Source organism: Actinia tenebrosa, unplaced genomic scaffold (genome assembly GCF_029948245.1).
Source record: "Actinia tenebrosa isolate PJP-AT-01 unplaced genomic scaffold, QUT_ActTen_1.0 PGA_scaffold3__52_contigs__length_22856419, whole genome shotgun sequence".
Taxonomy (NCBI): Eukaryota; Metazoa; Cnidaria; class Anthozoa; order Actiniaria; family Actiniidae; genus Actinia; species Actinia tenebrosa.
This window is the reverse complement of record NW_028292580.1, coordinates 14543502-14571185: the sequence shown is the minus strand read 5'-3', so window position 1 is coordinate 14571185 and position 27684 is coordinate 14543502. Positions and strand designations below refer to the sequence as shown.

Below are 27684 nucleotides of genomic sequence, written 5' to 3'. Positions count from 1 at the left end.
GATGATAGTCTGATGGTGCTACTGGTGGTGGTGCTAAGGTAATGGTGATGGTCTGATGGTGTTACTGGTGGTAGTGGTGATGATGATGATAGTCTGATGGTGCTACTGGTGGTAGTGGTGGTAATGATGATGGTCTGATGGTGCTACTGGTGGTAGTGGTGGTAATGATGATAGTCTGATGGTGCTACTGGTAGTGTTAGTAGTAATGATGATAGTCTGATGGTGCTACTGGTGGTAGTGGTGGTAATGATGATAGTCTGATGGTGCTACTGGTGGTAGTGGTGGTAATGATGATAGTCTGATGGTGCTACTGGTGGTAGTGGTGGTGATGATGATAGTCTGATGGTGCTACTGGTGGTAGTGGTGGTAATGATGATAGTCTGATGGTGCTACTGGTGGTAGTGGTGGTAATGATGATAGTCTGATGGTGCTACTGGTGGTAGTGGTGGTAATGATGATAGTCTGATGGTGCTACTGGTGGTAGTGGTGGTAATGATGATAGTCTGATGGTGCTACTGGTGGTAGTGGTGGTAATGATGATGGTCTGATGGTGCTACTGGTGGTAGTGGTGGTAATGATGATGGTCTGATGGTGCTACTGGTGGTAGTGGTGGTGATGATGATGATAGTCTGATGGTGCTACTGGTGGTAGTGGTGGTAATGATGATAGTCTGATGGTGCTACTGGTGGTAGTGGTGGTAATGATGATAGTCTGATGGTGCTACTGGTGGTAGTGGTGATGATGATGATAGTCTGATGGTGCTACTGGTGGTAGTGGTGGTAATGATGATGGTCTGATGGTGCTACTGGTGGTAGTGGTGGTAATGATGATAGTCTGATGGTGCTACTGGTGGTAGTGGTGGTAATGATGATAGTCTGATGGTGTTACTGGTGGTGGTGGTGGTAATGATGATGGTCTGATGGTGCTACTGGTGGTAGTGGTGGTAATGATGATAGTCTGATGGTGCTACTGGTGGTAGTGGTGGTAATGATGATAGTCTGATGGTGCTACTGGTGGTAGTGGTGGTAATGATGATAGTCTGATGGTGCTACTGGTGGTAGTGGTGGTAATGATGATAGTCTGATGGTGCTACTGATGGTAGTGGTGGTAATGATGATGGTCTGATGGTGCTACTGGTGGTAGTGGTGGTAATGATGATGGTCTGATGGTGCTACTGGTGGTAGTGGTGGTAATGATGATAGTCTGATGGTGCTACTGGTGTTGGTGTTGGTGTTAGTGCAAGTGGTAATGATGATGGTATAATGGTGCTACTGCCAGCAGTTAAACACAGGGAATATATTTTTACCTTCTAGACAATTCTCCTAGCTCATTGTTTACACACTGTAGAACTTAGTAGGCATCAAGATGATTGTTTGTTGTTTTTTTTTTGAATAATGAACTATGAAATATATTCCATCAAAAACACCACAGGAAGAAGCTCAAAACGTGAAATATAATTTACACCTTGCATATCTGTCATAAGTAGACAGATGAAAAATGGCCATTTATTTAAATCATACACCCCACAATCAAATCAGCTTATTTCTTTTCGTTTTCGCTGAAGCTCTCGCAGCTTGACTGGGAAACAATCATAGTGAAAATAAAAGCGGAACATTAAACTGTCACACGTTCACGGTGAGGCTACCGTACGTTAAATGTGACTGACTGATGTCATAAGACGATGTCATAAAACAGCATGCACTTTGGGCAGTAGCTTTAGCGGACAGACTTGTTGAACGATCCGAAAACGAAGACCTCTACGATGTCGAGCACAATATTTCTGATTTCTTTAATCCTTGCCGTCTGCGTTTTTCCATTTGGTGAGTATACAGACTTGAAAAGATAATTAATGATATGTTACTCGATCGGTTCCAAAACCTCACATGTATTGGTCGCAAAGACAACGATTTTTGCTTAAAGAATAGAGGATCTTATCCAATTTTAGACACAACAAATGCTCTTTAGTGCTTACAGAAGTACTATAATATATCTGAAGTGAAAAACATCTTGAAAAAACAAAAGCCGCGCTTCTGGTATCCTAAGAACAAAACGAGTTTAATCCACTTGCTGATATTCACTCACGAAGATCTGTTGAATAATTTTTTTCGTTGGACGCACCTTTACTCTGTAGTATTGGTGGCAGTTTTCTTTAATGGATTGGAAAGATTAAAAGATTTGGTAACCTGATGAATGAAAACACTGAAATGGTCCTCAAACTACTAAATATATGGTTAATAATAAATATATCTGAAACGGAATTATAAGATACACGATTATTCAGTACATGACCAAAGGTATAATAATAAATAACATGAAATAAGTGGCGTATCTAGGATCTATAACTTTTTACTTCATTGTGGCGTATTTCTTGTCTTGACGATATTATTTCGATCATTTTGATGACGGGCGATGTAATTATTTAGAGTATATGAATTATGGTTGCTGATAACCTTCACCATATTACTGTCGATCGTGATAATAAATGTAATGACAGCTGTTTATCCCTAGAAAAATCGAAATTTAAATGGGATAAGTAGATGAAAGAAGCTCATTGATAAAACTTCCCTTTTGCCAAGGCATCTACGAGACAGATGTACTATCGTGCATTTATCTTCTTCTCTAGATTAAGCTTATTGTGCATGATTGTAAAGGTGTTTTCAAACATAGACCGATCATTTCCTCTTTCCGTTAGCAGCCACATCTGAAGCTAGAGAAAAATGGCCAGAAACGATATAAAAATCGAATGTTAAAGCAGGCCAATGGAAAGGAAAGGGAAGCGACTTTGTAAAGCGTTTTTTTTTACTCTAAAATTATTGACTTATCGTACCGTCTAAACCGGCCTTTACTCAGACCTAGCTAGTGCCGAAGCACAGAATGGCAGCGCGAAGCATTTACGGCTATGCCGGAAATTTCGGCCAAGACCTCGATACCGTTATTCGAGGATTTACAGACTGATCATAAAACTATTTTTAAATCTTTCTTTGACTTTTACTACATTATCAATTACAAAGAATTATTACTTTAGAGTGGGAGGCATAATGAGTCTATAATCTTTTGACTCACAGAAAGTAAACATTCATCAATGTCAGTAAAAATCGAAGTACTGTGTAAGTCATCTAGCGTCCCTTTGTCTTCATGGAAATTGGCGCTACTTTCCAAGTTCGATTTTCAACACGATTCTGAATACATATTTGCCGCAGCTTTTTAAGCAATGTTATAGTCATGCAAAGATAGATTTGAATAAATTTGTTATTTTTTTATTTAGTTATCGTTTAGCACTTGTGAACTTTGATGTCAAATTTTCGCGACAATCAGTTCCAGCAAAATAAAAATATATTCCGTTTGCCAGACGTCCGATTTTTTCTTTTGATTAATCCTGAAATCTTATTCAGTCGTAATCTTGTAGACAATTCCTAAATGAATGTTAGTACAACAGTTATTAACCGTTAAATGAAAAGAAGTTAAAGAACACAAAAGAGAAAAGAGAAAGGCAAAAAGGATGAAGGGGAAGAAAGAAAGAAGAGGGAAAGGGATGAGAGGGAAATTAAAGATAAAAAAATTACTGATGACAAAGACTGCGACGGAAAGAATTCAACTTCCTTTAGCGCAATTTCGTTCAGCTTTCATTACTCTATTTCACAATGACGTCAGATGATCAAAACCATCTAGCGTTTAAGAGCGAATGTCTGTAAAAATCAAACATACGGCGGAAAGGCTCAAATTTTCGAATTCGTTCTACTTTTGGATTTTAGTAGTGTATGATGAAGCAAGAAACGCTGTGTGGTTAGTTTTGAAAAATACCTTTTAGTTTTCGAGAAAAAGGGAAAAATCGGTTTGAGCTCCACTGACGATTTTCGCTGCCAAAAGATGGCTGAAAATTGCTTACTTTCGCTTGGTCCGTGTATCAAAACTATTGATCCAAATAGCCTTCTAATACTTTCTACCAAAAGTACAACTCTTATTTGCTCAATTAAGAGTAGTTTCATAAAAATCGAACAACTCAGAGTTATTTAACACAATAAAGAGCAAAGGGCACTGAGTTACAATACTTGTCAGTGCATCTCGAAAACTGCGAGTTTCCCTATGTGCCATCCTTCCAAATCTTATGAGATTACAGTCAACATCTATTGGGAAACTGCTCTTTTGAAAAATGTATTTTTTATTTTGGGGAAATAATTGTGCGCTTTTTGCGAGAGCTTTTATTTTGATTCATTAAATATGCAGAAATCATTGTTTGGCGATTGCGTGACTAAAGACTTCTCGAAATAAATTCCCTTGAAACATCATTGCTTTTCAAATCTAGTCTATACAAATAAAAGAAAACATTAATATATTAACCTTCAACACATAAGGGCCTTTTCCGTTGCTCCTTTCATTGGAGTTATCAAGAAATTAGAATTTGCAACCGTGGCGTTGGCTTGTTTTATGCAACCGATTTCCGAAAATACCATCTATCAGTACCAGTCGACAGTTCGTGTTTCTTTACAAATAACTAGTCAGATTTCAATAAGAAATATACAGAACAGTATAGTTATAAATTCGATTCCTACAGAGTTCAGTAGGTTATTCTAACTTCACTGGCAATTTAGTGTCTCTAGTTTGCATATTATCGGAAAAGTCACAGTTGGCGCGAGAAAAGAGCGTACCGTAGTTTCTTCCGGTTCTATCCATACCCTAGTGGTCTTGGAATTTTATGTATTATCCTTGGCAAGAAAAAGAGTCGAGATATACATTATTATGCCATTTTAACATAAAAAGCCCTTTGTGAGCAATTTTAAAAGTGGTTCTCTCAATAGATTATGGTGAAGCCGGCTACAGGCACCTGTGCGAGCTACTATGCCATACTGCTCCGTTTTGATATAATTCATTAAATAATTTTGTTTCCTGTGAATAGTTCCTGCACTAGATTTCTCTTTACATGAAAGAAGCCAGCTTGTTGCAAGACAAATTCCTGTTTTCTTTCTTTCTCCTTCATTAAAGAACAGTGGTCGGTACATGCACTATGGTCCCATAACACGATCTGCACGCTGGAATGCTGTCTCGGTATAAGTTTCTGACAGTCACTCGCAAACAATTGCCTATCGATCTGTTAAATATTAAAGACCAATTTATCAAAGCGCTACTGACTAGTAGTTTTTTGAAGAAATAGCCAAAGGTGGATCCCTGGCCTTATACTGTTCTCTATATTTCTTATTGAAATCTGACTAGTTACTGATAGATGGTATTTTCGGAAATCGGTTGCATAAAACAAGCAAACGCCACGGTTGCAAATTCTAATTTCTTGATAACTCCGATGAATGGAGCAACGGAAAAGACCTTTTCGTGTTGAGGGTTAGTATATTAATGTTTTCTTTTATTTGTATAAACTAGATTTGAAAAACAATGATGTTTCAAGGGAATTTATTTCGAGAAGTCTTTAGTCACGCAATCACCAAACAATGATTTCTGCATATTTAATGAATCAAAATAAAAGCTCTCGCAAAAAGCGCACAATTATTTCCCCAAAATAAAAAATACATTTTTCAAAAGAGCAGTTTCCCAATAGATGTTGACTGTAATCTCATAAGATTTGGAAGGATGGCACATAGGGAAACTCGCAGTTTTCGAGATGCACTGACAAGTATTGTAACTCAGTACCCTTTGCTCTTTATTGTGTTAAATAACTCTGAGTTGTTCGATTTTTATGAAACTACTCTTAATTGAGCAAATAAGAGTTGTACTTTTGGTAGAAAGTATTAGAAGGCTATTTGGATCAATAGTTTTGATACACGGACCAAGCGAAAGTAAGCAATTTTCAGCCATCTTTTGGCAGCGAAAATCGTCAGTGGAGCAGCAGTTAGGTGGACTCGCGAAGCGCCGGCATTGCCAAAAATCACAAGTCGAAAAACACCAGGGGGGGGGGGGGGGGTTTTTGGAGGTCGGTAACCCGCGGAACAGGGGGTCTTGCGCGATCCGCCGGCAGCGCGAAATGTCCCTAACTGCTGCTCTGTTGGGGTCGCAAATGGAGGGAAAGATATTCTTTAGATATACGATGCATGAGTGTAAGGAGTTTGTTAATGATGTCTGTGTGATTTGTTTGAGACCTAGAGTTGTCATACCCAAGCCAGAATCCTTTTGGTGTTGTGGTAAAAAAATGCAGATAGAGGAGGATACGTCAGCACAGTGTTACGAGTGTGGTAAGAATATTCGTAACGCGGTGCCAAATGTTACCAGAGAACAGTATTACGCCAATGGAGGTCGCACGAAAACGCCATATAAGAGGTTGAAATACTTTAGAGATTGGATGAGTCATATCCAAGGTTTACATCCGGTATATTTAGACGATGAAGTAAGGCAGAAAATCATAGACCACTTAGAAGAGCCAACCCCACAAAGTCTACGAAAGACATTGAAAAAATTAAAGCTAGGGAAATATTACAAAGCTATTCCCTATCTTTTGTCTGAAATTACCGGTAGGCGTATTCCTCATGTCCCAGATATGCAAAGGGCCGAGTGGTTATTCTGTCGGCTGGATAAGGATATTCCTTATTACCCTGACGTAATTTACGAAATATTTTACAAAATAGACCCCAACCACCCCCTATTAGAATGGATTCCGAGAAGATGAAATGTGCAGTCGAAATCCCCATGCGATGTCTACTGAGCGAGTTTTCTTTGGAGCTCCTCTTTTGCCTCCTGGTAGATCTTTTTGCGAGATTCCTCGGACAGATCTTTCACGATGGTTTTTTTATTGCCCGACTTTAATTCGCCGTATTTCTTTTCCTCCGCGAGGATCAAAGAAAACTCCGTGTCGTCTATGCGGCGGTCCCGCAGAGCCTTGGAGACCAAGTCGGCGATGGTGTTAGCCTTTGCTCTTGCTAGGGCTATATGAGTGTCGTGCTTGGATATCTTACCGGACAATTGCTTTATAATGCCTGTCGTAACAGCGGAAACAATGCCGCAGACAGCTCCAACGCTTGCCAAAGGAACGCCAACGACTATTCCAGGTCCGGTAAGCGAAGTAGCAACGCCAGTGCCTGTTAACGCCACGGACATGGAGCCGGAAGTTATCGCGATTTTATGTAGTATGCTTCGGGCTCTGGCGTACTTTTTCCTAACCTCTTCGTAGTGTTTCGCTTGCCCTTCCAAGTAAGCCAGTATTAAGTTCGCTTTATTCAGACGAAAGTTCTCGGCGTTTAATTCATTAGGTTCCTCCTTATGCAAATCAGGATAAAGTGGAGGTGCTGATGGTATAACATCCATTATATACTAATGTACGACGCTTTTGGGAATAACGTAGAGGGGCAGCCACATCATGACAACAGGGATTACTGGAACTGGAGGGCCTTTAGGAAGATGTTTCCGTACGCAGACCCTAGTATGTTCGAAAGGAGATCCGATGGGATTTACTTTAACGGCTCCAGAATGTACAGCAATGCAGACTTGGAACATTCGAGGCTGGAGCAAGTAGGCAATCAGGTGCAGCGATTGACGATCGTGCACTCCACAGCACCTAAACCCGTTCATAAAGAAAGGCCACCAAAACCCAAGCCTACGCCGGTGCATCAGGAAGCTACACCCAATTTTCCAAGGAATCTATTAATGACCAAGGAGGATTATCCATTTTACGACGCCGAAGGTGGTGTAAACGACTTTGAAACGATGGTAACGTTCCTGAAGATTTCAGTGGGTAAGCAATCATTTGACATAGTAGTAAGGAATATCTATGGGGATACGATGTTAAAGCATACGTCGGGTAAAGAGGCCAGGGAATGGTTAGCAGGACCCAATATGCGATATTGGCCGCAGCAGTTAAACTTTGCTGTCTGGGCCGCCACTAAAGGTTGTGGTGTTGCCGCGAACATGTTTCACATTTCATTTATGCGGTTTCACGTTGCCTTTACGGTAAGGAGGTTGTTGAAGGAGCTTAACGTACCTTTACCGGGAGATAAGGCATTTAATCCAATGAATAATCGATATGACGCCGCAGCCCTAGAAAGGCTAATTAATGAGTTCAAACCACAGCAAAGAGACTTTCGTTATAAGGAGGGTAAGACGCATGGGCTGGGTATAGTTTACGTTTGGGGTGCCAATGGTGAGAAGCCGGCTGACTACGGACATCAGGAATACCCAAGTAATGAGTTAGAGTTCGGTGATATGGGTGGTGATAAGAGTAATAATTCATTAATTACCAGAATCCAATCGAACTACCTCGGCACTTGGGATCCATTCGTGTTGATGAAAGGAAAAGGTCTAAGAAACCTAGCCAGGATTAACCGCAGCATTGAAGCATTCGTGTACTGCATCTTAGGAGCGCAGGTAAATACCCGCAGCCCCATCGTTGGATTCCAAGGTGCTTCGCGGGAAACACAAGAAGAATTCCTAACTTTATTTGAGTCTGCAATAACAGAAAATGACATATCCAAGTCGGTGCAGAGATATCAATTAGCGGTGCAGCAGTCTAAAGTGCGACTGGATTACGCTTTGTCGCCTGGTTGTTGGTTAATGCCAAGTAATTTGGTTATTAACACCAATTCCGTTGTGGGTTATAACAACAAGCTGCAGCGAGCTACTAAGGATATGAAGTTTGGGGTGAATGACGTGAACTCTGACATGACCAAGGGCATTACTCACTTCGTAGAGAAACCAAAAAAAGAGGTAGAAAAACCATCAAAGAAGGCGCATGTAGAAAAGCCACCAAAGAAACCAGTAAAGAAGGTTACCGAGGAATATGACCACAACTTACTAAAGGCCGGCTTAGCCACCGCAAGCATTGGTCTGAGCTATTATATATGGCGATGAACAACCCCTACGTAGCTGGAGTAGATTGTGTTTATACGACTTATACAGGCGAGAAAAAATACACCCAGGCATCTTGGGTTGATGTCACGGGGATGTCCGTGAATTTGAACTACTCGGGAAAGAAGTTAATCCTTTGTAGTATTTGCATTGGCACGAGTAGCCACGCCAACGTGGGCTTTAGGTTCCTGGATGAGAATGGCGTACTGCAGCCTATGAGAAATAAGACAAACAACAGGGAGCCTACGCATTTCTCCGTAGAGCCCAACCCCGGCAGCGCCGAAAATCTATCGGTTTGGACTTTCCACATGGTTGCTGATTGCCATGGGAAGGTAAAGCTGCAAATGAGAGTAGACGACACGGGCGTAGTAACGATAAATAGCATACATGACCAAAGAGATCGACCTTATAATCACGCTACCATTAGCACTCTTACGGTGCTTAGCCTTTAGAAGCAAATTTATTCCCTGAAATATATGAACCCGCACGCGAAGGAAGATTGGTTTCTCCATTACCTGGAGGAAAAGGAGTACGTGGGCGACAAGTGGCAAGACGCCGGATTGTGGGTGGAGGTTGGAGGCCTAGGATTAATCATGTGCACTATTTGTATTTCGGCGGGGTACTCATGCAATGCCGGTTTTAGGATCGTTGATGAGAATAACCACCCATTACCGCCATACAGGGTAAAAAGTAATACCAGACATCCAGTTCATTTTTCGTCGGAGCCCGTTCCTCCGCAAACGGAAGACATAACGCCGGTAACTTTTCATATGATAGCCAATTGTCAATATGCGAAGCTTCAAGTTCGCCCCAGCGATGGTAACGGCCGCATACGAATAAATGCCACCCCGACTGTTAACCCTTCGACGGATGCTACTTGGAATCACAAGCCCATTAGCACCATGACTGCCATACCGCTAGTTCCGCATTATCAAGGCGGTGCGAATACTATCTTTACTTATCCCCAGTCGAGAACGCCTCGGGCGACCGACGACGATAAGCCACCAGTAATACACAAGGATAAGATTAACCCTTCATCTTCTTCAGGAGTACCACTCCAATAGCTACTACGAGGATCCAAATGTTATTCCCCACGAACTTTAGCAGTTCTCCGCCGGCCCTAAGTGCCAAGGAAACAACCGAACCCAGCAGCCCAGGAAGGCCGGCTGCCATCTTTTTTCCCAAGTCCGTCAGCCCATTGCCTAATTTCTTTACGCCCGCGCCCGTAGCCTTAAGCGCGGATAGGATAACTCCTACTACGCTCGAAATAGCAACCGCAAATGCCAGCGGAACGCCATATTTCAAAAGGGCTCTTTTTATCTTTTCCTTGGTGGTAAGCCCCAGCTCCCTTTTCTTACCTTCTATTTGCGTTCGTAATTCCGCCAGTCTTTCCTGAAGGGTTTCTGCTTCCTTTTGGGCTGCCGCCCTTTCTTCTTCAGGGCGAGTTTGATCTTCGATTATTACTCGCTGTCGATCTATTTCGTACTCCAAGTCTTCGACGGCCTGTCGAAGTTGCCGTATTTGTTCCTCCGCCACTGCCTTGTCCACCATCAATTGCCTTTCTCTGTCAACAGACTCCATTAATTCTTGTCCTAAGCGCTGTAGTTCCGTGTTTTTTCCCGCCGCTTCATTCAAAGCAGCCCTTAGCTGATTCCTTGCGTCGCTCTTTTCGTCCAACGCCTTAGAAAGTCTATTCCTAAAGTCTACGATTTCGTCGGCATGGCTTTTAGTAGTTAGTTCATTTTGTTTAATGAATTCGTCTTCCAATTCTCTTATACGTTCATGTAATGCTTGGTTTTCCTCTTGGACGGCTTCGAAGCGACTGACGATACCGCCTTCTTCCTTGGTTACGTAGTCGAGTTGTCGCGTAAGGTCATCGATGGTTATGTTATTTTCCTGTATTTCCTTCTTAAGTGCTTCCTTTTCAGCAGTCTCGTCGCTCCCCAATTGGCTAAGTCTTTCTTGACGCTCCTCTTGCAGTCTGATTGCGGATCTGAGGGCATCTTCGCTACCCGGCAGTGAAAGGCGACTAACGAAGGCCTCCCTGGCAACTTCTGTATCCCTTTGAGTCGAAGTGCTTAGCATCGTCAAGTTGGGCGCTCCCAGCGCATTTGTGACTCCTTTTGGAAGCTGGTTATTAAGCAGGCTGGAATTCTTCCTTTGATACAGGTCGTGCCATTTTTCCCTACCCGATTCTCTAACTTGAACCTGCCCTTTGTCTCCTATTTGGAAGTCTAAGAGAGCCAGGTTTATGTTTGGGTATCGCTCCCTTAGGTCCTCGATGATGTTCGCCATTAAGTCCGACCGCACGCCAAGGGATTCCATTTGTAAGTATTCTGGAATGGGCGTGTGGGGGTTCTTAGACTTGAATTTATCTCTCAAAGAACGCATAGCATCGCGGGCCCTGCTGCCATACTTACTCCTTAATTTCTCAAAAAGGCCTCGGGGGTCTACGTTGTCATTAGGAAGTAAAGACTCGTATCCTTCGTCATTAATATCAACTTGACCTTCTTCGGCAAGGGGATCAAAATCCGTTCCTTCTACTTCCATTATATATGATAAGCTCAAAGTTAAATCCCAACGTATTACCTAAGCAGGTTGGCGGACTGAAAGCAGAACGCACCTTTCACCGGGTCACCTTTACTCCTTCTAGCGCAAAGCCTGGAGAAACGCTGTATGTGGGCGTTCCCCGCCTAACGGATAACCTAGTCTTAGTACCCGGCACCTTGGCTTTGAGGTTTGACCTAGCGGTGCAGTCAAGCCCCACAGATGAAAGGATTATCGTTAACAACGTGGGTCGCAACATTGTTTCTAAGATGCGCGTAAAGTTCGCCGGGGAATCCCTTTTGGACTTAAATAGGTACGATCTGTATACCACCTATAAGGATCTGTGGTTAACAGCATTTGACCGCGCGCAAAAGATAGAGCAGGGAATTGGTAGTGTCATTCTACGTAAGGTCCGCACACCTACTAAAACGCAACCTACTGACGGCAGCGGAGAAACCGCAGTGGCAGACGCAAAGCGAATAAAGACAGCCTATGGTAGCAAGTATGTCATACCACTGGACTTTGAAGTGATTACGAACCATGGTGTGTATTACCCCAGGCAGTTATCCGAGTTACAGTTTGAAGTAACTTTAGCAGATGCTAATAACATCATTGGTGGGCTAAGCACTGCACTTACCACAACAACCCCATACTCTATTACCAACCTAGAGCTGCAGTACGAAACGGTATACAGTGAAGAGCTGGCCCGTAGCGCCGGCATGGAATACAGCTCCGGAAAGGCATTCCTTTACGACCACGTAGTGATGTATAAGACGTTTAGCTTCTTGGATAAGACGGATGAGGTTATCAACCAAAGTATTAACCTCCCCCGAAGAAGTCTTACGGGACTAATGCTGGTGTTCGCCAAACCCTGCGAAGCCGGTAAGCGCGACTCCGAAGCGTTTCACAACCCCAACATTACTAACGTGGGGGTAAACATAAACGGAGTCCCAAACAAGGTCTACTCGCAGGGAATAAAGCCCGCAGACGTGTACAGGGAGGCGATGCGCAAGTTTGGCGACCAAATTAGCCCCGAGGAATTCTTTAAGGATAAGTACGCGCTGTGGATCGACATGCGCACCATTAACGACGAAGACCTACATGGCCAGGGTTTACGTCTAGTAAACACCCAGGATGGCATAACATTGGAGATCAAGCGCACCAAGAACGCCAGTGCCGGCGACGGCGATAAGATAAACTGCTACGTCTTCGTCGTGTCTGACGCGCAACTGAGCGTGGAAATGAACCAACTTAAAAGTGTTGCATATTAGGGTTAAAATATTTCTTAGATATACAATGCTGCAAATATTTGAAAACAACGGTACGAAACTGCAATGCATAGTGCAAGGCGAAACTTTGTACTTCAAAGCGAAGGAGGTGGCTTTGGCGTTGGGCTATGAGCGCCCTAGAGATGCAATTAGAGCACACGTATCTGAGAAATACCAGAAAAGATGGGTTGATCTACAAGGGGCTGCGAATCACCGCTCCTTTACTACGCAACCAAATGCCGTGTTTATATCCGAACCTGGTTTGTACGAACTGATATTTAGCTCCAAACTACCCAAAGCTGTGGAGTTTCGTGATTGGGTCTTTGAGGAAGTCCTACCCGCGCTGCGTAAGACGGGTAAATATGCAATAGACAAGCGCTTTGACGGTCCAAACAAGTTGGTATTCAAAATAGAAAATGAGTTTGACCTGCATAAAAAGGTAGTGGACTACATCCGCAGGTTTTACCCCCAAATGCTCATAGCCCCTGGTCTAGGTGAACTGCAGGATTCAGACGGCAAACGTATAAAGTGCTGGCAGAAAGGATATCAACGCGGTCAACCCGACTTAATGATCTTGAATGCGCATACGCATTACTGTGGATTCTGCATAGAGCTAAAGACTCCAAAAGGCAATGGCAGGTTATCTGAGGATCAGCAACTGCTCTTACAGAGGTATGAAGAAAACGGCTATAAGGTGCTCGTAAGCAGCGACTACGATGTCATTTGCAGGGAGATCACTGCATATGCTGAACACCTACGAATTCCCTGCAGGTGGTGTTGTAAGGGCTTTAAAACCTCGGAGACTTTGGCAACACACTTAAAGATATTTCATAGAATATATGGACAAGGATAAATTTAACGAGTTAAAGTTTATACAAACGCACTGGAGGGATTTGCAGGTGGGGGAGATTTACGAGATAAAGAATTATGTGGTCTTTGAAGACTTGGACCGCCTGCGTTTGGTCTTAAAGAATAAAAAAAGAACATACACCCTTTGGGCGCCCGATAGGATAAGGTACGCCATCGAAGGGCAGGATGTTACCCATGTTATGAGTCATGGTAAAAAGGATGGCAGGTGGGTATTTGACGTGGTTAATTGGGAGCCTGAGAGTCCTCTGCATTCGTAATGTCTGCCGCGGAGCACCAATGGGATCCTTCAAGAAATACCTTGCCGCAATGAAGGCAGGTGTATTTTTTACGCGGTGCAGGAGTGGGCGTAATGCAATCGGCTGGTAGTTCGCACGTAATACAGTCCATATATTGAAAGGGTGATTAGGAATCCTGCCACAAAGTAGGCTAGCATATACCTTTAAAGGGGGTTTTGATGATACTTAACAAACAACAAGAAAAAATAAGAATGGGATTTGCGCAAACCCCATTCTAAAAGGGTCTCAGAATGTTGAGTATAAGGTTGTTATATTGTTAAGGACGTTTATTTGTCGAGGCAGTTGAAGATATGTTCCTCTTCTCTGATGCAACCACAACGATCGCACTCTTGCCTCCAATACTCCCTTTTAGTCCACGGAACGCCTTCTGCGCGTTCGAAAGAGGGGTAAGTACGGACTATCTTCTTATGGTAATCTATGCGATTCCTTAAGTAATCCTCTTTATGCGGGCAGCGACTCATCATATCCGCACATTGGTGGCAATCCACGCCTTCCAAGTCGTAGCTCCCAAAGAGAAACCTATAATTCACTTCATGTGTTTTCCGATGCGTCTGTAAACGTTGACGACTGCTTAGTATCTTATTACAGAAACTACACTGTCTGCTTTGTTCACAGACGCCCCTTTTCAGGTGCTCGGAGGTGTTAGGAAATTCCTTATTACAGCCCTTGCAAAGCCCACAAATGCGTTTGTCTTGATGTTGTCGCATCTTTTGAACGGTGCTGAATTCTTTACCACAATCCTTACAAACTTTACTAATTGGTTTCTTTGTGCAAACGCCACGACGAACGTGGTATTGTAGTCTTTGCTTGGTGCTGAACACCTTTTTACACATTGAACAGTTCATTTATACTTAAGTGTATCTTAACCACAATATAACGTATTTTTAACTTTATTGTTAACATTCTGCAGTGTCTTTTAAAACAGGTCTACGGGAGCATACAGCTGCGTTTAAAAGACGCCTAAGAATGTTAAGTATAAGGTTGTTATATTGTTAAGTATGTCTGCGTGTGTCGTTTAAAAGACACCTAAGAATGTTAAGTATAAGGTTGTTAAATTGTTAAGGATGCTGTTTAAAAGAAAAAAAGATGTCTTAGAATGTTAAAGATAAGGTTGTTAAATTGTTAAGGATGCTGTTTAAAAGAAAAAAAGACACCTAAGAATGTTAAGTATAAGGTTGTTAAATTGTTAAGGATGCTGTTTAAAAGAAAAAAAGATGTCTTAGAATGTTAAGTATAAGGTTGTTAAATTGTTAAGACTACTATTTTAAGAGATGTCTCAGAATAAGGTTTGTGTAAATCCCATTCTTAATGAAAACAGCACATCTTTAACAATATAACAACCATACGCTTAACATTCTTAGGTGTCTTTTAGAAGTAACATGCAAGACATCCTTAACAACCTTATCTTTAACATTCTGAGGTGTCTTTTAAACAGCATACACACAACTTTAACAATTTAACAACCTTATCTTTAACATTCTGAGGTGTCTTTTAAACAGCATACACACAACTTTAACAATTTAACAACCTTATCTTTAACATTCTGAGGTGTCTTTTAAACAGCATACACACAACTTTAACAATTTAACAACCTTATCTTTAACATTCTGAGGTGTCTTTTAAACAGCACACGCACACATCCTTAACAATTTAACAACCTTATCTTTAACATTCTAAGGTGTCTTTTAAACAGCTCTACAGCGGATATCGCATAAAGTCCTTAATGCTTTCTTTTGCCCAACCGGCCATCGTCAAAAGCGCACCAAACCTCTCCGCGCGCTTCAGGCTGCACATTTCATCATACAATTCCTGCACGCGCTCCCGCAGCCGATCGATCTCCTCCCTTTGCATTTCTATGGTGTCTCTTTTATCTTTTGCGTCGGCGGCAATCCTTCTTACTGCTTCCACTGGGTCCATCGTATATATAATGGATCCGAACCATATTCCCTGCAATGCTCTGATAGTAGGACCCACCGGCTGCGGAAAGACCCAATTCGTGGTAGAGCAGCTATTAGGACCCTTTAGATACCGTTTCGACTACATTGTGCTATTATGCCCCACCTACGTGAATAACCGCACCTGGACGGGCATAGGAGTGAAAGATGACGACTTCTTTGTGGATATTTTGGACCCTAACGAGTTATCCAGCCATCTTAAGTTCTGGCACAAGCAATTCCCTAAAGATACACAGACTTTACTCATACTGGATGACATTGCCTGCGGGGACGACGTAAAAAGACGCACCTCCGAGCTCGTTAAGCTCGCCTTCAGCGGTAGACACGACAATATCAGCGTTTGGTTGCTCTCACAGCAGCTTACCAGTGTCTCTAAGCCTTTTAGGGAAAACATAGGCTCCCTGGTCGTATTTTATACTCCGAGCCGGAGTGACCTGGAAACCATCTTAAGCGACTATGGGGGTGAGATATCCAAGGAACAGTTACACGAATACATGCGACATTTAAAGACGCACCAACATTCCAAGATGATCTTCTCTTTGAGGTTTCCGTATTCCATTAACATATATGGACATTGAGCAGCTCTTAGATGAAGTCCCCACACAGTTAGACGAAAGTAACCTTAAGGAACAACTTAACATCCTTGTGTCTTCGGGGAAGTGCAAAGAAATGATAGGCAAGGAACTTACCCATGAGCAGGTTAATAAGTTGTCAGAAGAGGAAGTTAAGAAGTTCCATAAAAGGTACGAGGCCGCCCTTGCAAGTAAGACCACGGACGCCGTAGCAGACTCCGCTATCCGACTTGCGACTAAATTGCTTGGACTTGCACTGCCTATAGACGACGTGGAGCAACTACAGAAGGACATAAGAGATGACTATGTTATCGCCCAAGAACTTAAGATAACCTGTGGGTGGTTGTCTTTAAAGTGCGGTAAGTTAATGGCAGTCGCCTCTGTGGCTTTGCACGTAGCTCAGCATGTCGACTTGAAGGAGGTACTAGGTTCCTTCGGAACATCTTGGAAGGACTTCAAGAAGGACAGAGAAGTCGAAAAGGTCTTCCAGGCAGCACTTACTGAGGTACCTGATCAAGTCGCCTCAAGTACTTAGTCAAGTCATTCGTAAGTACTTAGTCAAGTCACCTCAAGTACTTAGTCAAGTACTTAGTCAAGTCGTCCTTAAGTCATTCTCAAGTACTTAGTCAAGTCGTCCTTAAGTCATTGTCAAGTACTTAGTCAAGTCATTGTCAAGTCATCCTTAAGTCATTCTCAAGTACTTATCAAGTCCTTCAAGTCCTTAGATATAAATGAGTGAACCAGAGTCGAAGGCAGAGCAGCCCGAGCAGAAGATTACCAAGGCTAAATCTCCAGGCAGAGTTGCCGCGGGGAAGAAGCTCGCGGAGATGAACAAGAAGAACAAAGCCAAAAAAGAAGAAAAGGTGGAGGAAAAAGAAGAGGGATCCTTTTGGAATCCCGGCTACGTCATTGGCGCGTTAGGAGTTGCTATAGCAGCAGGCAGCCTCTACTTACAATGGCGGGCTACGAAGCCAAAAGTAAAGTGGGAGGCCGCAACATATCACGCGCCCGTGCAGGTTAGAAAAAGTAAGATCCCTGAAATGGAATAACCTTCTCGCTTTGTAATATAATGTCGACCGCGTTGTTGAAAACTGTTGAAGAAGCAGCTATCATTACTTCCATCGTTGCGGGTATTGGTTGGGTAGGTAAGAAAGTGCTCAAAGAAGACTTTACTGAAGACCCAAGCAAGAGCTTCGCTAATTTTGCTAAGATGACCGCTGCCGTAGGCGGGGCTATCATGGCAAAGAATTACCTACAGAAGGAAAAGTACCTACCTAACATATAATGGTTAGCGTGGTCGCAGGTGGAGTTATTGCAGCTTTAGCATTCACTGGAGCTAATTATGGTGGTCAGTATTTGGATAGGTTAGTCAGAGGCGACAAAAGCGGAGATTTAACCGCTGAGAGGAAGAGACACGACTTAGCGCTGGAGAAATATCAGCGGGACGTGGCAGCTTGGAATAAGAAGAGACAAGCCTACAGGGATTGGTTGGACAAGAACTACCAAGACAAAATGCAGGCGGATAAGAACTTCGAAAATACAGACTACGCCTTCAAACTTTATGCGCAAGCACACCCCGACTTTAGAATGAGAAAGCCTCAGTTCAAGAATTACTACCAGCCTTCTAAGAAACAAAAAGACAATGAGCTGGTATTTGTTGGCATCGCAGGGCTGGCGGGAGGCGTAGCTTTGGCGTGGGCATTGTAAAATGCCCCTAATATAATGATCGTCTTTTTGGAAAGCGACAAGAATAACTTTACCACTTATTTGAATCCCCCCATTAAAGCCCATAAGGTTAGGCTGGTTAGTTGCTCTTTGTACAATTCTTGGTATAATTTAGTCAATGCCTTGGTCACTGAGCATAAAGGCGGCGGCAATTATCAAGGCGTATTGCTGCCCGATGGACATTACACACCAATCACCCTTGCTAAGGAATTAGCAAAACACGGTTATACTCTCACCACGGGGTTGCCGCACGAAATGACCCTCAAACATAACATGACGAACCTTACAGTAACCCTAGGAAAGTTTGAACCATTAGGAACTTTATTAAATGTCTCGAAAAAGGCAATTACCACCACGGCAGTTCCCGTAAGTTGGAAAGTTGCATCCTCTTACGAAGTCTATTGCGACTTGGTTCATAGTTACAACAATGGAGAAAAGTCTTCTCTTATGTCCAAGTTTCCACCTAAGGGTAATCCATTTGACCTGGTAGAATACGCGCCCATTTCTTTAAGCTATGACTTGTCTAATTTGGTAGAAAGCATAAACATCACCATTAAGGTGGACGGAAAGACGGTGGATTTTAACGGACGTAAGATCAATCTTGTCCTGGAATTCATATAATGGGCCGCGTAGAGGACAAACTCAAAAGGATTTACTATGGGCCCGAAGGCTATTGGAGAGGAGCGTCGGCCATCAAGAAACTCGCGACCGCGGCCAGGGTATCAGAAGAAACGGCTAAGAACTGGTTAAAAAAACAAACCCTCTGGCAGGTTTATCTTCCCGTGCCCAAGTACATTCCCAGGCCCAGCTTTACCGTAAATGCCCCCAATGAAGTTCATCAGGCGGATTTGCTTTTCTTACCGCACGATAAGGTGAGAAAAAAGACCTATAGGTACGCTTTGACCGTAGTTGATATCGCAAGCAGATATAAGGACGCCGAACCCATAACCAGCAAGGATTCTGGGGAAGTCGCAGAAGCCCTAGGTAGGATTTATAAGCGCGTCTTGAAATGGCCTAAGCTGCTGCAAGTGGATGCGGGGACGGAGTTTATGGGCGTGGTTACCAAGACCCTGAAAGACCACAGCACTAAGATTAGGAGAGCCGAGGCAGAGTACCACAGGGGTCAGAGCATCGTCGAAAGATTCAATAAGACTCTGGCCGAGCGTCTCTTTGGGTACCAGTATTGGAAAGAGCTGGAAGATCCCTCCAAACGCAACAGGGAATGGACACAGCGGCTCCCCCAGGTCGTCGCGGCTTTGAACAACGAGGCGGCCAGGGCTACGGGAATGAAACCCAAGGATGCTATAAAAAAGAAACACGTGGAGCACAAGTCCTACGTCAGAAGTTCGAGGGCGGTCGGACTGAAGGAAAAAAAGCTCCCCCGCGACATAGTGGTCAGATACCTCTATCAGCCGGGGGAACTCGAAGGTGGCAGTAAGAGAGCCACGGATCCTAACTGGTCTTTGGAAACGTATGAGATTTCGAAGTCCGTCACCAAGGAAGGGCAACCCGTGTTGTATTACCTAGATGGCCCAAGTCGCGGATTTGTTAAGGAAGAGCTGCTCATGGTCCCCAAAGACTCAGAGTAGTGCTGCTCCACGCGCCCGATTGCACTCTAGGCATGTCAGTCTTACGTTGCCTCTGCAATGCCCGCGCTTATTATTTATACGATCCACGGAGAACTGCTGATCGTCATTTGGGTCAAACCTCCATAGTAGAGGTATGTTACACTTGGCACACCGTGCCCCTTCCTTATAGACGTCGTCCACGCATAGGTCGAACGTCATATTTTTTTCTTCGTCGTGTCTTTTGTAGCGAAGGAGTTTCTTAGCAATGTTCTCCTTTGCTATATCTTCTGGCGTTTTATCGTAACGCAATTGCGGACCCCAAGCCCTCCGCAACTGTTTGGCATGCTCCACACGGCTCACAGCGGTATATATCAAATTACTCCAACATAACCGCTGGTCTATGATCCATAAGGTTTCTTTTATGGTAAGCCCTTGCGCGCTGTGGACTGTCATACAATATCCCAAACGCCAATCTGGATGGGAGGTTATTTTTTCAACCTTTCCCATAGGCACCCAGACTTTATCATGAGTTACCGCGTTTCGCAGTTGGACGTCGGTGCCCGGCACCCACACGTCTCTCTTCTGCATGCGGGTATCGTGGGGCTTGTAGCAAACGGGCACCAAATGGCCAGGGAATCTTTCGCGGTGTACGCTTAACAAATCTTTCTGTATTCGCGATTGTGCTGCGCGCTTGCTGCTCAACACCAAATCCTCTGGATGCCACGCGCAAAGGAAGTCCTCGTAAGACTTCGCTCGGATGCGTTTACGCAGCGTCTTGTTTTGCTCGGCATCACTGAGGCCCCGAAGTTCCGCCTTTAAGTTTCTTACTTGATCCTTGCTGCGGTAGTCGGCGTTGATTTCCTCTGCATGGTCTACCATTCCTTTTAACCATTTATGGGGCATTTCTCCGCAAATGGGAGGAGGTTGGCATGGATCTCCGGCAAATATAACTTGACACTTTCCGCGGAGGAAGTCTACAAATTCCTGCAGGATTTCTAATGGCACGGTGCAAATCTCATCCCATAATATCACCGGGGGTATGTCGCGTATTGCTTCCGGCACCCACTTTTGACCGTTCCAGCGAAAGAAGCTGTGGTACGTTTGCGCATCGTAACCCATCTCCGTCAATTCTCTTTCAAGGCGGTGTGTCGGCGTTAACACCTTCACGCGAGGAAATAATTCCAAAACCCTGGTGGTCTTACCGCTGCCTCCCGGCCCGTACAGGTACGAAAAGCGTTGGTAAGAAATGGGGTCGTCGACGGATGGCAATGGCTCCACGGTAGGAACAACGGCACCTTTTACGTGTTCCCCGTGGTATTCCACACGTTCTCTCCAGGCTTTTATCTCTTCATCTTTTATACGCCATTGACCACTTTCCGCGAGTTCGTCCTCCGTGTAAAACTCCTGCATTTTTTCTAACACTTCGGGCTTCACATACAAAGAATCCGTGGCCACGCGTGGAACGTCCTCTTTGTCAAACCGCAACAGCATTGACAATAGATTAATATGCGCATATGCGAGCATGCTGGCGCGTAAATGGTAATATTGCGGGCGATGATCTTGGTAATAACACAACGCATTCCATTGCCGTTCCCCTTGGCCTTCTATGAAATAATTCCACTTCTCTACGGACACCATAGTTCCTTGCTCATGTGCACGTTTTACGAGGAAGCTCAACTCTCCGTCATCGGTTATCAAACGCCGCTGCATGTGCTTTTCTCCTTCTTTTGCGCCTTGGGTGAACTTTCCTATGACGATTCTGGCGGTGGGGTTATGCTCCGGAAGCCATTGCGTAAATGCAGAGTGACAAAGTATGGCTTCATGCGCTGCGTACGTGAGAAGCTCGCGCTCTTCGAGAAACTTCAGCAGGGGTATGGGAATCCATTCTTTCTCCTGCAGATGTTTCCCATACCACGCGTAAATTATTGGATGTAAGCCCTTTGCTAACTTCCACGTGGTCAACCGCACGAACCCCGTAGCTGGGGCGTCGTATTTACCTGGCAAAGACACACGAAAGAATTGTGAGTCTGGATGCCCGTAGCGGTCGTAATACTCCTTACAATCCCCGAGGCCTTTAAAACTGGCAGGGTAACAATGTTTCATGTCTAAGGAGACGTATTCGTTCTCGTCATACTCCATGTTCCACAGACCTCCATGACCATGCTCTACGCAGGCTTTGGCTATGTCGGCGAATTCCTTAGGCGTGGACTTCCATCCGTTCCTCTTCTTTGCGGCTAAGAAGTCCAAACTACGAGAGCTAAGGACCTCGTCTGAGAAGTCTTCCCCTAAGGTTTCACAAGCACTTTGAATGCGTTGGTGTTCTACTAGAGGCCTGTAAAGAGTACCATCCTGCGTCATAAACTGACTTCCTTCCGCGTCCATCAACCAAACGGAATTCTCGTGGACCAATTCTGCCAACGGCGACATCTTATAAACCTTAGTTTCCTTCTTTTTGGGGAACCTAAGTTCTCGCCAAGCGTGTCCATTGTGTTGGTAGATGATTATGGGGGCACCTCTACCTCCATATTTTTTCGTCCCTTCGTAAATGCAACCGTCCGTGATGTCCTTCACGTGTATGCGGCGTTCTAAGGCCGTCTCTAACTTCTTGATGTTCTCAATAGAGCCTCCAGTCTTATAAGTGTCATTTTCCCATTTCCTGATGGCTTCTCTCCTCTTGGGCGTAAGCTTACCGCCACGAGAGGAATCTTCGAAGAACTCTCTTACCAACTTCCCGACACAATTACCCGGATGTCGCATTGGTCGCAACTTCTTAACATCCGGCTCCTTAATCTCGTACGCGCCGTAAATGACCACGGTAACCGGGTAAGCGACCTCATAGAAGAGCATGTCAATTCCCTCCAATGCCCCTGGTCTCGTATGCTTATTCAAGACGAACAAATTCTGCTTACCAGACGCCCTGATGGGATTACGGCCCTTTTCTATCACCCACTCGCCGTCCAAATACTTCACGAACGTCAACTCCAAGCGGTAGTCACCGTCCGGCATTCTGTTGATTATCCTTTCAGCCATCTCGTGATTCATAGTCTTGTCTGTCTTGCCCTCCATGAATGTAGCGAAGACAAAATCCGCATCTGAGTTATCCATCACCTGATTTCCCAGCCTGCGCACAGTTTCGTTTTGAATGTCGTTGACGGATGCCATGTATATCTAAAGAATATCTTTCCCTCCGTTTGCGACCCCAACAGAGCAGCAGTTAGGCACCTTTCGCGCTGCCGGCGGATCGCGCAAGACCCCCTGTTCCGCGGGTTACCGACCTCCAAAAACCCACCCCCCCCTGGTGTTTTTCGACTTGTGATTTTTGGCAATGCCGGCGCTTCGCGAGTCCGCCTAACTGCTGCTAGTGGAGCTCAAACCGATTTTTCCCTTTTTCTCGAAAACTAAAAAGTATTTTTCAAAACTAACCACACAGCGTTTCTTGCTTCATCATACACTACTAAAATCCAAAAGTAGAGCGAATTCGAAAATTTGAGCCTTTCCACATATTTCTGATTTTGTTTGATTTTTACAGACAGTCGCTCTTAAACGCAAAGAAGCATGGTCGTCGGAGGGGGTCAAATCAGCGCAAATTCACCGAAAATTGTTCTAAAACCCGTATCAATTCACGAAGAGAAGTACAGAATAGCCAGCAAACGCTCAGAATATTTAAAGTACATATTAACGCATATTATATCTGAAAACCAGGCCATTTTAGATTAAACTGTTTCGATAGGAGCAATTTGTTGAATTTTCTATTGGATTTGGCGATTCTATCCCCCACATGAACAAACAGTGACGTCATAGTGAAATAGGGCAAGTCTTGGTCGCTTCATTAAGTATTCTGTGTGGAGAATAGACCACTTCAATAAATCATAAACAGTACTCGAGCTCGAGAACGTCCAAGACAATTAAATTAAAGCAAAAGCAGATTTTAGTTTAAACAGATGATCAATATACTCACCCGAGCTGTTTTTAAAGTATGATTTTTATTTTTTAATTCTTGCGGCACAGCTGAACAAAGAAGATTTTTTGTGGTTGAAATTTTTAGTCTATGACCAGCGTATAGAACCAGCAATAAAATGAAACTGAAGTAAACTAGGTTGGCAACACCCTGTGGAGAATTTATCATATATTTCACTAGAAATTCGTCATTATGGTATCATTTGATACGAAATAAATTGGATTTTAATTGAATAAAGCCGTTTATATATGTTAACATCTAAAAAAGTTTGGTAAAAGGTTTTTACTGATAGGATTTTTGTAAGGTAAATGGACTAAGTGACTGGAGATGATTTGTGAAAGTGAGTGTTTTTAAAGCTTTTAAACCACTTTTTTTACACTTTTCCTCCTCTTCTTCTCTTTCTCTCTCTATTTTCTCTTTCGTTTTTTTCCTTCCTCTCTCCCTCTGATCTCCCAACATCGTTTCTTTTAATCTTGTAATCTTTCTCTTTCTTCTTCCATCTCTTTCCTTCTGGCCTTTCTCATTTCTTTCTCTCCTTATTTTTCTTCGGCTCTCCCCTTTTCCCAGTTATCCTTTCTTCCATTTCTTCTCACTCTCACCGTCTCCACCTCTCTAGTTTTCTTTTCTTTCTCTCTTTTGCTTTAAGCCTCCCTCTTCGTTAATCAAGATATATTTAGGAGAGTGTCATTTCCTCTCATTTCCTTCATCTTCTTTTTTCTCTTCACCAGGATACTCCCTGAAATGCTACACCTATATTTGCTCGAACTCAAGTGTAGGACCCAGCCCTTCCTGTGCACCGCCGCAAGAAACCACGTGTAAACCATTGCATGGGGTACCTATGGCTCCTAACCGATGCTTAACTCAAAGGTCATTATGCTTTTTTAATAAACCTTTCTCATGCAAAATTATCGAAAGAAATCACAAATCTCGATAGACGTTGTGGTATTTCTTTTGTATTTCACTTCGATGATAGGAGAACAAATTAAATCATCAATGACGTCACCGCAAAATGCGCCCCAAAGATCCTGGTAAATGTTGGAGATTCTTTAAAACTCCTTTATTACTTTTTGTTTGTCCCGGAATAGGTTGGTACTTGGTATGGGCGATATAACTCTACACCAAGAGATCCGTAACTGTTCCTACTCATTGCAATGTCAAAGCATGCGTGACATAACATGTAACGCAGCCAACGCAACTGGAATCTTGAAGAAGTGTGAAGTAGGCTGTTGTGAAGGAGACCTGTGCAACAGCGGGGGACCCATACCGACACAAGCACCAATGCCTACTGGACCCTCCGGTATGTCATTTATTATGCAAAAATATATAAAACACATACGATTAAAAACGTCTGCTCGTGCTCTAAATCTGATCATTAGCAATCTCCTACCCAGAGCCTGCGTTTCTTCTGCCTAGCGGCGAAGAACGAGGGCTCTAGCATAATCCATTTTTTGGCGCATGCGTAATTCTCCGGAAGTGAAATGTGATCAATGAATCCTCTTTAAAACAGAGTTCTGTGTTTACTTCCTATCAAAATAAAAATTAGAAATCGGGAAGATATATTTCTAAATGTTTGGCAAGTCTTTGAACGCATGCGCTCTTATACCAGAAGTCCAAGATATCCTGAATATATGATATATGAATCATATACACTTATTTCAATAAAGTTAGTCACCTGAAAAGCTACACAGCTGAGACCGGCAAGGATTATGGGTAGATACATTTTACATGTTTTAACATAGTAAATAGCTATGGTTTTAACCGCTTGATAACTGTTTATGGAGTTGAGATCTTCTACCAGTTACAAGTTCACCTCCTCTGAGCATCCTCAACTACTACAGTTTGTGTCAAAAGCTTTACTTGTTGAATATAAGATATATCCCATGATTCTCAGCGATCACAGCTTTCGTTCTAGGTTTTTGGTTGACTAACTTTATTGAAATAGGTATATATGAATTATGCCATAGCCCTCGTTCTTCACCGCAGGCCAGAATATACGCAGGTTCTGGGTACGTTACTAGTTTTCCACGCAACCTCGAAGTCATGGCTGACAGTTTTGATAGCGATACTGAATATTTTTTTTATTAGGAGCGGACCTTTCCTGTATGGCTTGTTCAAATATTCCTAGATATGGAGTTCAGAAAGACTGCAGTGATCCATTAACACAGACGTGTGGTGCTGGCCCATTGCCTATGTTTCCCCAGGATCGCTGTATGTCAGTCAAAGGATTAGTAAAATTACCAGGTTTAGCCAAGCCCATGGAGTTCCAAATGAAAAATTGCAGCAACCATGCCATGTGTGACCAAGGAATGTTCTGTGCTTCGGCGAACGCCTCAGTGAATGGAGGTTTGAAAGACTGCCACGTTTCGTGTTGTTTGGGAAATCTTTGCAATGCAGATGTTGCCATGAAGACAACTACATCAACAAAAACAGCAGCAGCAACAACAGAAGTAGGAGGAACTACAGCTGGAGGAAAAGCAGCACCAACAGTATCTTCTGCGACTACTCGCCACATCCTTACCGGTTTAACTTGTTTTTCTGCAGTTATTTCTTATTTTTACTTTATAGTGATGGCATAAACTTTCCACGATTCAGGACCCAACAATGGATCTTTACCGAATTCACTTGAGTCACCACGTAACACATAATGTCTTCAAGTCGAGATAGGACCTGATGTTTTCATTCATTTAATGTATTTTATCAAGTCTATTCTTGACTTTGGAGACGTTGTTTCGTGGCTGTCGAGCGAATTCGGTAAAGGTCGATTGGTTTGATTGTTTGGTTGTTTAAAATTGTGTTACTACGTTTGACATCCCAGATGACACTAAAAACTAACAATTGCAATTGGTAAAGTACTTCACTATTAATCTGGCTTTAAAATTTCGGTGTTTTTCTAAGCAGGGTCCTGAAAAGGTGTGTACGTGTGTGTTTGCATAAGGAGGCGGGTGGGCGGGAGGTGTTTCAATTTCCAAGGCCTGCATTTTAGTGATATCAGTTCAATGTTCAATGTTTTCTCGGGCCATTTCCACGTAACCCAAACTCCAGTCCTAGCAGTATACCAAATCTATTTTTCAGTGCCAAAAGAATGTATCTTCCAATATCACCCGCACAGAACCTGGCACAGGACACACTAAATCAATAACATACTAAGAGCAAATGGTAAAATTAACAGTCAAATTGTTAAAAAAATTAAGCACAGTCATTTTTTTCATTAAAGATTTTTAGAAACTCAATTCTATCTCAATGTCGACACAGTTTTCAAATGGGGAATTCCGAAATTTCCAATTAGTTTTTATCGCGAGTTATTGAAATTTCTTATGTTTTCTTATTTCCCTCTGTGCCTCTTTATACGAATTGACGGCAAGAGTCAAAGCTGCCAAACCCGCCTACCTCCCGCGAGCAAGCCGGGACAGATCACCTTAACATATCGGCCAAAGTGGGAATCCGCATACCTCATCAATATAAATACATAGGCAGTGGCGGATCCAGGATTTTTCAAAGGGGGTTCCGTTTCTTAAACTGTGTATAATTCTCTTTTGTTTAGTCGATGTCTGACAAAAAAATTGGCTCTAATCACCTAATTTACTATCTAGTAACGGAACTTAAAGGTAAATTAAAGATTATAACAGCAAATATTTATCATTTCGTGTTCAACATTATCCTTGTGGATATTTCTATTACCTAAAAGATCAAACCTTCAAGGGGGGTTCCGTGGAACCCTTCGAACCCCCCCTGGATCCGCCACTGATAGGGCAGAATATTATACGACTCAAACAAAGATTCTTATTACCAAGATTCGAGTCTCCAGATATGAATTCTAGTCACGGCGGCCCTGCACCACTGGTCTGCGGAAGTACCCCTCAATTGTGCCCATTCCCTATTGCGTGCGGAAAATAAAGATGGCGGAAGATAATAATGAAGGTACTCGAAGATTTTTTATGAATTTTCTTATATTTTCTTATCTTATCTTAATATCTTTATTGTTTTTTTTTTTCAATGTTAACTTACATATTTTATTTATAACTTGACTATAACTTTAATTGCTTTGTTACATATTAGGGCTATTAAATCAAACTCCAAGCAGAATCAAGGTTCTGGATTCCAAAGTAATCAAACATCTTGGAACCAAAATCATAGCTAAATGTCATTA

General features: G+C 43.1%; 1 protein-coding gene across 1 annotated transcript; it reads left to right on the top strand.

The window, feature by feature from the left end:
• The first annotated feature begins 1660 nt into the window (after window positions 1–1660).
• On the top strand, window positions 1661–26767 carry LOC116305394 (uncharacterized). The gene is made up of 4 exons (XM_089035238.1): window positions 1661–1820; window positions 24266–24404; window positions 24623–24834; window positions 25623–26767. Exons 1-4 carry the CDS (start codon window positions 1763–1765, stop codon window positions 26111–26113), a joined length of 900 nt encoding a protein of 299 aa, XP_088891364.1. The 5' UTR covers window positions 1661–1762; the 3' UTR covers window positions 26114–26767.
• The last annotated feature ends 917 nt before the right edge of the window (window positions 26768–27684 follow it).